The following is a 12,826-nucleotide window of genomic DNA, read 5'->3' as shown; positions in this document are numbered from 1 at the left end:
CATGCGCTCCGAGGGTTGGCTAAAACCAGGAGTAAAGTGATGTTGTTGTTCAAGCTTGTAATCATTTAAGAGTATGTGCTATGGTCCAGAAAACCTCACAGAGTCACTGCTACATTTTTTTTTTTACTATGATTTTGATTACTTATGACAGTGATTAGAATATCTCTTGAAATTGACTGTAAATGGCTACACTTTTTTCAAGTTTTCATACATTTTCTTGCACCAGCTGTTACATTGTGTATCAAAAGACTTGTCCCCTTCTCTTTTTGTGCAAGAGGCAGGGACAACAGTATATGATATCTTTATTAATGGCAATTGGGAGAGGGGCTGGGTAGGATTGGCTTGCACTGTTAGTGACAACTAGTACCTCCCCTGCCCCCCTCCCCCTCAATCAAGCACAGAATGCCTGACATCTATCTCTATTATGATGGCAGGTTCTAGTCTCAAGTGTATATCCTTTTTCAAGTGGACATGCTAAGTGGGGAATTATCTTCCTTCTAAATGGAGCCCTCCTCTCAGGTGGTTACCATGTTATTAGTAGATTGCTGATAGAGGTAGAACATACTCTGGCTTCTATGAAACTTTCGGGCGGCTAGTATTGTAACATGTGCGCATGATAGTCCTGGTTTTTCTCGGATGGTAGACGTCTTGCAACACCCATCATAAAGGGTTCTTTTTGGATTCCTAAGGAGGAATGAATAAAGATGACTTGTGACCTTGTTCACATCCTATCCCTGTATCTGTATCTGTACAACATCTATACAGCCTTTGCACAACTAGCTGCAAGCATTGTTTAAACTTATACTAACTGTTCTTGGTGACAACCAGTTTTTCGTAACAATGTTTCAAGGGTAAAGCAAATTCTTGAACACTTCAATATCAAACAAAGGAAGAACAGTACAATAAACGCTCATATGCCTTGATGAAGGTTAGACATCCAGGTAATAAGATACGCCAAAACCATATCCAGTTGCTTGAGTAACTACTTTTGGGCCAAACACTTTTTGGCCATATGTTTTGAGAAAATTGGCATGTGTAATCCTCCACTGTTTCCAAGACAAAAAATCAAATCCAGATTTGTCCAATCACCCTTGAATATAGAGTGCTCTGTTTTTCACAACTCCATTACTGAAGATACTATAATGGTCATCCCTCAGTTCCTTGTTTCTCGTAATTAGCCTTTCCACAAGACCTTTCTGTTAACCTCCAATATTATGTAACTCTCATAATATGAAACACATCATGGTATGTCCTAAGAATATACCATGATGTCTGGCAGAACACATTAGCTCCATTAAAGGTCAAGTTCAAACAAGATTGGAAATTGCCTTCAAAGGAAGAAGACAAGGTGAAACTGTGCCTCTGCTTCCTGTTGTGGATCATGGAACCAATCAAAGTTAGGAGAAAGGCCAGTCTTACAATGTTGTCTTTCCATTCCAGAATGATCTTTGTTTCTGGTGTTTTGCCAGCCGATGTTGACATGAAGAGGTGCTTGCTTTCATGCTCAAAATGGTCACCTGGTTTCAGTTAGAGGAGATAAGTTCAATGGCGTAAGAACAAAGCTGAGCATCTCCAGGACCCAATGCCATCGTTGGAATTTGCTTGTGGGCACAGACAAAAATCTGAACTTCATGATTGTATCTCTTTGACAGTTGTTACAGTGTATTTCAGCAAATCTTCCACTGTTTGTATCTTTTGCCTTAGACTTGTTATAGTCTCATCTCTGAAGTTTTGGAAAGTGTTCTGCATATTGCTGGTTGCAGGTGGTCATTTGGAGCCTTGCAAAATGCTGAGAGCTTGGCCCCTAGTTTGTGGCTTGTTGCATTTCCAACAGGCTGTTGATCTTTATGGCAGATGTGGTGTAATTGAAGATGGCTATAATGACTTGCATGTGGTTTAGATTGTGATGAGCCATGTAACATGGTCAGGCGGATGATTGACAGGACTATAACCATGGTGACAGGTGGTCTTCCAGGACTGTAACCATGGTGACAGGTGGTCTTCCAGGCATGGCTTGGCCATCCTGAAGGAAATGTTCTTGGTAATCTCCAAGCAGATGTTGGATTGAAAGATTGTAATATTTTCTGACCGTCTCACCTCAGAGAAACCAGACATGCCAGGAAACATTACGATTTTCTACCCCAGCACCTTCTTGGACATTAGTTTCTTGAAAGAGGTAGTACGTCCTTGGTAGTTCAAATATATCCTCAAAGGCAAAACAAAATTTTTGTTCTGAAACCAAACCATTTGTTTTACTTTTTCTTCCAGTCTACATGTACACGTCCAGCACTTCAAGTTGCATCTTAAAAAAAAATATGAAAGGAAGAAAATTCTGCAAAATTTGATTAAAGACATTTAAAATGGAGTAATTGAAAACAGCAACTGAAGTTTACTAACCAGAAGGTCAACAAAGATTTGATGTGACAGTTTCTTAGTCCCTCCAGAATTGTTTATGGAACCTGAGTACAAATGTACGTCATTGTTTTGAAATTTGGAAAAACTTGTTTTTGTTGAAACACTCTTTCTTGGTAGATATTTTGATCCTGTTAAACCTTCAGTCTCAACCCATGCCCTAAGCACTTTGTGAAGTTTTCCTCCTAGGGATAGATTAAACATGTGCTTCCATTATGCTAAATCCCCAGCCCTTCCTAGTTAGTTGCCCACTTGCCCTCGTTTGGCCCCAAAGAAGCTACCACCTTAACATTGCACTTGCGTTCAAAATTGTTTTGTTCTGGGCCACCGTCAAGGCCAGCCCTATGGAGCCTCTGTACCTTGGAACAATTATTTCTGCATTTTTGGTCATGAACCCAGCATGCAATTGAGAAGGAAGGGTTTACACACTGCCTGAATACTGTATTAGCCTGTTCTTAATTTTTTTACAAACATGTTCGCGAAACATACTAGATATTGATAACCTTCAAACTTGTCGGTCAACCAGTACCGAAATTTTAGGCTGCCATACTCTCCCAGAGTACTAGAGAAGAATTTATTTGGTTGAAGGATTCGTCTGAACTTTGCATCAAAGGACGGAAGCTGGAGGGACCTTTTAACTAGAAAGACGGAAGTTGTAAAAGTCCATGTGGAAAACATGTTATGCAAGTCTGTCATCGCAATACAGAGTGTACTTTGGAAAGACGGAAGTTGTAAAGTCCACGTGGAAAACGTGTTATTCAAGTCTGCCATTGTAGTTTAGAGTGTACTGTTCGGGTTGTTCAGTTTCCTTCCCATTGAGATGCACAAAAAGAAAATCTAATGTAATGGTGTGGAAAAGTACTATGTTTAGTGGTGGCCCAAATACATGTTTATAGGCGAAAACTTGAATATTTAATTCAGCCAGGAAGTACAATGTTACACTGTGACAATTTTCCCTGTGACAATTTTCCCTATGACAAAAAGCAATTACTCAGGCAACTGGATATGGTTTTGGATATTTCATATCGAGTTGCTTGAGTAGTTGCTATTTGACATATCTTATTACCTGGATGTCTAATCTTCAGATTTAACATACATGTAGAATGGAAATTCTGTATGAGCCTAGAGAAGTGGAATTCTTGAGGCCACTAACCTTTTTCTGTGTGATTCATTATAATGACACAGGCTATTGATATATCATAAAAACATTGGGAGCTAATGTGTAAATGGTATGTGTGTATGTGCAATGTAACCTTCTTTTCAAAATGAGGACCACTGGAGGTAGCAGACATCTATCCCACAGGGTATTGTTGTGTCAGTCTGGCCACAAATAAGGAACAGGTCTCTCCTTGGACCTGGCAGGTAGCCAACGAAAAAAAAAGAGTTTTCATACTAAATATGCTTGTCTTTCAAGTCCCTCATCCTAATGCTGTTGCGTACAGTGATCTCATTTCTTTCATTATGATATCACAAACATGATATCAGCTGCATGTAAGGAGTACATATATTTGTATCATATGTGGAATTTCTGCCAGACCCTTCTTGTTTTCGTTTTCATCTAATGAAGAAAGGAAAAATTATCATCCCTGTAGGAAATTGAAGGCTGCAAAGGTCACCAATATCAACCTGCTGTGCTAATATTACAGGCTCACTACATAATGACCAACCTATGGGTAGATGTTGTAGGAATGTGTATTGGAACCTGTGGAGGGTGGTATCTGTAACTACACATTTCCCCCACTCCAGGATGATTAGGAAGCCCTTTTTTATGGTGTTAGATAGAGATGAAGGGGACTGCCCACCATTGTGATGTTAAAGGTCTTCTTCACGCCTCATTGTTCACCTAACAGTGCATGAAAATTGCAATTTTCTGGGAGATTCCAAGGAGCTTATGTAAAAAGTCTTTGAACATTCTAAACTGTTGCACAGTTTCTCTCTGTTTTCGATACTAAATTAGTACAAAATTATGTCTTTGGCTTTTCTGTGAAAAAAATATAACGTTAACTATAAAGAATGCTAAAAAGAGATTTATCAAAATGAAAGTCACATGGAAAAAGATAGATTTTTTTCAGTAACTCTCACTCCCACTTAATCAAATTTGAAATCTTAGAATTAAGGAAGTAACTTAAGAAGTTAGACCACAAGGATTGGGTTTAAGCAGGTAAATGCAATGACCAAAGGTCCAGTTGGGCTCAATAAGCTGTGTCAGGTGGATGGTTGCAGAACTTGTTGGCACAAGATGAGGTCAAGACTTAATACCGACTGGTCAGACATCAGACCAGAGTTCAAGCCTACTTTCCATGTTACATTGATTACACCCTAATACTTGTAACAGCTGTTTTCAATGTTTGGAGGTTTTAGGGCTTAATACAGAAAAGATTTGAAGGAAGACCGATCTGTGCCTTTGCCCTGTCTGTCAAGTGTAGTGGAGCTGCAAACAACAGATCAATGCGGCTTATATGGCAAAGTGCACTTTAGGTTTGTAGTGTGGCGGCGCTGGTGTGGGATGGTCAAAGTGGTTTCATCTGGTAAAATTAGAGCTATGGTGCACTTAAAGTGTAAAACATGTGATTTTCATGGTGATGGTAATAATTTGCAGGCAGGATGACTGACCAAAATAACCATGTCCTTTGTAATGAGAAAGAAGTTGTGTCCCTTTGGCATTGGAGGTTAGCAAACCTGTTGCTTTGCCATAGGGATGAACATTCATTGGATCCAGAGGGCTGGGGTTCCAACCTCTGCCCTGTGGATCCAACAATGCTACAGCTGAATTGTCAGGGGTTGCATTTGTCCTTTTTGCAATCATGGACCTGGACCTGTCCATGTACATGTATGGGGGGAGCCTCAGGAGTAAGTCTATATGTATATAAGAAGTAAAAGTTTAAAATCTTCAATGTCAAACTAAATTAACCCAAACAAGAAGAGTGTGCTTTGCTGAGAAATATTAAATGCAAGCAAAAATAGTACACTAAGTCTTCATCTAATCTTTTAGGACAAATTGTTATACCTTTTAGTTTTACATGTTATTCCATCCCTGATGATGGTACAGTATACATAGGTGGCATACCCCATGTCAAACCCATATCTAATTTCGCAAGTTGATGCATGTCATACATATCTTAGTTTATGTTATACACACATATAAATAGGAAACAATGTGGCCAAATTATGAAAGGTATTTTACCCTCTGATCACTTGAAAATAGTGCCTATAAACATCTTGGTTTTGAACTAAAATGCATATTAAGTCAACGTCTTTAAATGCATTGTGAAGAAATTATTCTTAGAATACATGGTCTTGCAATCTTCACTTATAAATACCAACTAATGCCAGGGTCCCATTTACAAACTGGCGCCTGGTCGGACTTATGGGGAACAAAAAGCCACATGTTTAAAAAAAGAACACAAAAGTCATTAAAACGTAAATACATTTTGCAGCTTTAGAAAAGTTTTGCCTAACATAGGGTTTCAAGTGTTTCAAGGACACTGTTTTCCATAAATGGAGTCACAGAACAGATGTTATAATTTCTCTCTTTGAAGCGATAATCCCTCAATGTTATTTGAAGAAGGAAGTAATAAATTTTCATTCCCCCCTGTACATGTGAGACGATTTTCGGCCAGAAGGTCAACATCTATTTTCGCATCCCTCCATGTGGTGGGGCGATATAGAGTTCACAACATGCTCTTTTTATTACCAGATTTGTTTTGAAGGTCATTTTCAAAAGTAAGGAGTCTTCCTTCATTTAACGTGACCACTTTTGGGCCCTTTTCTTCAGATTCATATCATATGGAGGAATCAGCTACATGTATACGTGGAACAAACAGTATGCTATGCAACATACTGTAGATGTAAATTAACAAAACCTTACTTGGTTTGGAGTGTCTTGTTCACTTTCACCTGTACGTAGCACACAAATGAAGCATGTAAGGAGAAATGAATATACTTATTTTCATTGCTTTCTACAAACTGATGACCCTTCCTGCATACATTGTACATTACAAGAAGCTTTGCTGTATAACATGATATAGAATCCGTGTTAAACTGTTCATCACATCATCAAGGCCTCTGACCAGGAGCGCCAGGGGAGAGACCTCCCGGGGTCAAAGGTGACTTCCTGCCAGCCCAGGTGGGAGAAAGGTGTGCCAGCGGGGATGTGGGGGATGAAAGGTTGAACCCTGGGGGTGGGGAAGGGTAATTGATTCCTCAGTGCCAAATAGCAGCATGGAACTTTGGCAGGAGGCTGGTATGTGGAGATGAAGCAAGACCTCAGTAGTCAGTACTGTAAATTTTGCCGCAGGAAGAAAATGGATTTTCACTGTCAGTGTGGTTTTTAATTCGTAATTTAAACAAGGCTATAGGCAGGCAGAAGACTTCAAGCATTTTTGCTGTGGTTTAAGCGCATGGTCAAGAAACTATCGAAAAAACACTGGAATATTAAAACACCACCAAAATTTCAACATTTTACAGTAACTTCCTTGGAGGAAAGTTTTGGCAAAGTGATGTGCCAACATAGAGTACTTCTGTGGGATCTTCCTGTGGTATTGTGAAGATAGCAGCTGCACACCCTGAAGTAAAATACAGCCTTACAATTTCCCAATGTAGGGCTTTGTCCTTGACTAATCAATTCAGGACCTACATTGGAAGTGTGCTGGTAAAAATAACAATTGATAGCCAAGAAGGTGGTGGGAGGTTACTGTCATGTACCATACATACACTGCTTGTGCCAAGATAGGGTTATGTCTATCATAAATTTTGTCCGGCATGGTTATGTTGATATCAATTTCAGTGATAGATTGTTAGGATATGGTATATCTTTTTTATATCCTCGACAAGTACAAGTTCAAAGTCACATACCAGCTCTGCTAGTTCAAGGACATAACTGAGACTCTACATGAAGATTGTATACATGCCAAGAGCCTGTGTAAGTTTGTATTCACCCTTGGGAACGGTCTTATTAAAGGTGGAAGCTGTAAGTCATTACCTGCACCTGGGTGATGGTATTCTGTTAGACATAAACACACCTCAGAGGGGCTAACCTGGGCAGTGGGGAGACAGTGGGAGTCTGCCAAGGCCAAGGATAGACAGTTCCTTCTGTGTGGCAGCTGATATCAGGATTGTAAATTTCAAACTTTGTGTTTTTCTTCCTTTGAAAGCCAAACTAAGAGAGAAAACTGTAATTCTTGTAAGAAAGGCCAAGGATAGACAGTCTCATCTGCCAGGTCTTTCTGTGTGGCAGCTAATATCAGTACTGTAAATTTCGAACTCATCACACCACAAACAACAGATGTTCTGTTTCATTGTGTAACTGCCATTGTTTCAAAATTCAACTGTAAACTCAAAGATACTGTTAACTCTTGATGACGTCAATTAAGGTTAGACAACATGGTAATAAGACATGCCAGTGACGAAAGGTAGTGGATCCTGTTTGAAACATCCGACCGTTTCCAAAAATCATATCCAGTTGCTGATGTAACTAACAGCTATTTGGCACAACAAGGCCATTTTACCTTTTCGAAAAATATTCGGGACTCCAGTCTCTTGTAACTGGTCGATCACTGTATCAAAAAACAAGGTAAGCACAATGCAAAGGTGAACAAGGTGTTATCATCAACACACTTAATGCATCTGCTGTCAGGATACTAACAAAGATGATCACTGTTGACATGATACTGATGACTTTCATGAGATGATCTGTGCCAGAACAGGATTTTATACCTTCCTCTCTCTGGGAGTTCTGTCTCATCTGTGGCTGATTCCAGACATGTGCAGACTGCAGATTTGGGACACTTCCAACTTCAGTTACAGGCTTATACTCTAGGGTTACCGAGTCCTGTCCAGGAATACATTTTTTTGTGCATGTAGAATGTAACGAGGCATAATGCTGACATCAATATGTGAGTATTAAACAGTGGGATATCAATTAAGGGAGCATATACATTTGTATGTCTTTGTAACAGAGCATAGTGGCATGCAAAATTTTACCTGCACTGGCTGCACTAAATTAGTGAAGCATGGATTTAGTTGAAAGCTATTAAGCAGCTATTTGAACTATTTGTTTTCATTTTACATATAAAACAAACAAAGGTCCACACCTATATCCCCAGACAGTGCTTTGACAGATGCAGGTTAGAATTACCTGCACAGCTCCGATTTTTTTTTCATTTGACTAGCCTACATGTACAGGTAGTATTTCTAGCCCGTGAACACCTGAAAAACTATGCTAATTGATGTGTAGCCATAAGAATTTATTATCATATCCACACCACAAAGAAAAGTCTCCATATATATATATATACACAAATAGGCAGTACTTTCATTGGCGCAGTTTTGGTGCAGGTATTTCTAGCCCAAGAACACCTGAAAAACTGTGATAATTGATGTGTAACCCAGTTGGTGATGAGTAATCTGGGACACTGAGAATTTATGACTGTGTCCACATCACAAAGATAAGTCTACATACATGTATATACACACATCGGTGCAGGTTTGGTGCAGGTATTTCTAGCCCAGTAACACCTGAAAACTGTGATAATTAATGTGTAGCCCAGTTGGTGCTGAGTAATCTGGGACACTGAGAATTTATTATCATATCCACATCTGCCAGGCATTAGCCTGACCCTTTGACTTTAACAATTCATTACCTTCAACAGGTGGCAACAAAGTTGCAAGGCACTCCTCCATAAGCCTGTATGTGAAAGTGCTTTGATGATGATTGATGCGTCTTTACAACATACTTAGCAAGAGAATAGCTAGGGTGTGAAATCATAATGTTTGGGGTTTACATAATTGATATTATGTGCCAACCCAATTCAAGGCGACATAGAAATGACATAGAAATGGCTAGATTTTGAGGTCATAATGTTTGTGCTTTTGATATAATGGGTCAATATTAAAAATCATGGTTAAGGGTTAACCCAGTGTTCTATCCAATAAGATGCTATAGTTTACCTGTGTGTTACTATCTGGAAAATTAGAGTTCATCTCTCCAATTACTTGAGCAATATCTTGCAGCTAAGGATCACAATCCCTGATTGACACAGAGAGACATGTCAGCTGTGTCTGCTTGGTCCCTGCAGATCTGTCTTGGCTTACTATGTAGAAATTTGCTTACCAAGAAGGGCTGACAGGAGTATTTCTTGGGGTAATTTCTCTAGAGATGAGACTGACCTGATTTCTAACGAAGATTTACCCAAGGATATCTTGAGTGAAAGTGTCTGTTATAGATTAAGAGATGAAGTGTAACGATCAATCTAACCCACTGTAGTACACACATCTCACTGGTTTACACAGATGTTTGCACCTCATGAACCTAACAAACTTCAGTGTACCAATACATTGTCCCCAAGGGTACAGATTCTATCTCTCTCTTACATTTACGGACCAGACCAATTTGATTTTTGGGTCTTGGATTTTAAAAAAAAAACAGTGCCAAATTAATAAAAAATCATGAAATCTGCCAGGAAAGTCTGTACCCTTTTTCAGGGAATAAATATGTTCAGATTCTTGTGTTGCCCTTTTGCTATATTTTTGCTAAAAAATATAAGAGAACAAAAAAATTGAATAGTGTGGTCCAATGTCTGCTTGCAACATGTAGCATTTTTGAAACTCCCAATAAATGGTTGCTTTTGTTATTGGTATTACGCCTATATCCTTAATGAATACAAAGCCATTGCCTTTCAACTCTCTGTAGCTTGCCTGAATACATACATGTAGATGGGTGTGGATAACGTATGTGGGTTTTACAGATACGTGAGGCCAAGCGAATAGCTATGATAGCCCAGAAATCCATGCTTAGAAAGTGCTTTCTACTCTCTGTAACTTGCTTGAATACATACATGTACATGTACATGTAGATGGTGTGGATAGCATATGCGAGTTTTACAGATACGTGAGGCCAAGCGAATAGCTATGATAGCCCAGAAATCCATGCTTAGAAAGTGCTTTCTACTCTCTGTAGCTTGCCTGAATACGTACATGTAGATGGTGTGGATAACGTATGTGGGTTTTACAGATACGTGAGGCCAAGCGAATAGCTATGATAGCCCAGAAATCCATGCTTAGAAAGTGCTTTCACCAGCACAGAGAGGATTAACCCAGAATGTGTGCCTGACTGCACGTTGCTATGCAGCCCCCACTGATCCTGTTTCATTCAGTAGCAGAGTTGACCCAAGCCCTGCCCCATATGATAAACAGTTTATAGGACCTCCAGATGACCTGATAACTGAAGGGATGGTTAGGATTGCTGATGTCACACACTGGTATCTAGTCAGGAATGGTGGACTGTATCATGTCTGTTGGACGCTTTCAGGATTAAAGCCTGACCAAATACACATTGTACATGTACACAATTCTGTAGTGGGACAGCAACTCGATAGTAAGACATAGAATACATCTGTTGATTCATTTTTACAAGTACAGATACACCAGCAATGAAATAGCAGTAAGTTTCTATGGCTGCAAATACAAAACCAGCAGATGACAATGATATTGAATAACTATCAAATCACTTGATGATAGTAGTCCTGCACCATGTACACTACTTGTGATGAATGTGGAATTTTCAGTAAACGGGATCGGGATGATTCAGTCCTCAGTCAACTCGGCCCAACACCCTGGTCAAGCCAGCCTTCACATTAAACCTAACCCTAACCAAGTTGACCAGGATATTGAGTCAGAGTAGCCATAGGCCGAGTTGGTATAGGACCGAAAAGTCTGACATCTTCAGCAAACCTTCTCTAAGCTGATGGTTTCACCACCATTTCTTACATTAATTGCACAAAATGTGCTGGTAAATGGGGAGTGCAATTAAACGGCTTCTACTGTAATATGCAGGATTGGCAGTCAAAATCGACAGGTATTGCAGTTAGACTTTATGTATTTCTATTTCCCTATCACAGCAGAGAAGCCGCTACCCGAGCGGTGGAGACCGCGGGAGGAGCGGGAGCTGGAGCCGCGACCGGAGGACGCCGGAGTCAGACCAGCGGAGTGACGAGGGGAGGAGAGAGGAGGAGGATGGTCCAGAGGTGAAGAGATCCAGGGTGGACGCCACTGCCTACGATCCATCAGACCCTACACCTGACGATGATGATGTTAGAAATGCGGACCAGGTAAAAATGCTTCATAACTGCAAATAGTAGTTTAGTAATATCCAGTATTTATTTGAATATAATATTCAGAATTAGGAGATTGATGTACATCATAGTGACAGGGCTGATGATGATGATGATGATGATGATGATATCAATGATGATGATGATTATGATGATGATGTAGGTCAGGTGAAGACGTGAAGGCAAGACAAAAATGTTGAATTACTGTAAATTTATTAATGAATTATCTGCTATCTACTAAACGGATGAATGAAACATTGCAGCAACTTGATATTCAGTTTTTAAGATATTCTACAGAAAGATTATTAGGTGACCAAACTTTCAAAACAAAAGGGAAAGAGAAGTTTAACATCTTCACACTTTTTGTGCATTTAATCCAAAGAAGAAAGAAAGCATAGTTTTCATCTATTTCAGTATTTGCATGAAATAGTTAAAAGAATTAAGGACCGGTTTACACAAGGCAAAAAAAATGAATTGTCCTAAAAAATATCCTACGACGTTCGAGGTGCTAAAGCGCATCGTTTTCGTTTTTACACGGACAAAAAAGTGTCCTAGAACACGCACCGTGCCTCGAACGTTGTAGGGCATTTTTAGGACAAGTTTTTGCCTGGTGTAAACTGGCACTAAATCACCATGTCCCAATGTTGAGGACAAGTATTTAAAGAGGTGGAACATTGAGACAGAATGGTGCCACATGGCTCCACAGTGCCCCTGTGATGTGAAATGTACCACATCAACTGTGACTGATCCACCGCAGACCTGACCTGGTTACCTTGTGGGCAGATGTACTCACTCTGATTCATACAGGGAAATCTTTAATCTGGGCTGCATTCAAATTCCCAAACCCCACATACCAGACATTGTATATCAGGGCTCAAAATGCCACCTGCATATGCAGGTTAGTGCACTTAAATATGGAGCTTTGCAGGTATTTCTGGAGTCTACCTGCACCTAACCTGTACTGGTCCTTGTACTGGGTTTTAAACATAAATGTCCTGATGATGTAGGTGCATGTGGATTGTTATGTTACCTTCACAGAAGGTACATACTGTTTTTGCATCGTTTCTTCTTCTTCTTCTTCTTCTTCTTCTTCTTTTCCGCACAAATAAAAAACATGAATATCTCCAAAACTAGACCTTGGAATATCTCGTAATTCAGCAAGCTGGTAGGTCTGCACATAAGACACTGCACCTTGGTCATTTGGTCCCCCAAAGACACCAAAAAATGATTTTATGGGGCAAAAAAGGGTGAAAAAACTAGCAATTTTAACACAAAATCGAACTTTCGAGCCCCCATAGAACACC

The 12,826-nt window shown here is 39.7% G+C and overlaps 1 protein-coding gene across 2 annotated transcripts in view; it reads left to right on the top strand.

Annotated features, from left to right (window-relative positions):
- Window positions 1–12,826, top strand: part of LOC118420815 (zinc finger protein on ecdysone puffs-like) — a 50,446-nt gene that overhangs the window by 18,157 nt on the left and 19,463 nt on the right. For both annotated transcript variants that reach the window (XM_035827829.1, XM_035827830.1), the window contains exon 2: window positions 11,310–11,519. In XM_035827829.1, coding sequence (XP_035683722.1) covers window positions 11,310–11,519 — 210 coding nt within the window. The remainder of the gene's footprint in view (window positions 1–11,309; window positions 11,520–12,826) is intronic.

This window comes from Branchiostoma floridae, chromosome 8 (genome assembly GCF_000003815.2).
Source record: "Branchiostoma floridae strain S238N-H82 chromosome 8, Bfl_VNyyK, whole genome shotgun sequence".
NCBI lineage: Eukaryota > Metazoa > Chordata > Leptocardii > Amphioxiformes > Branchiostomatidae > Branchiostoma > Branchiostoma floridae.
The sequence above is the reverse complement of the archived record's forward strand: the minus strand, read 5'-3'. Positions and strand labels throughout refer to the sequence as shown.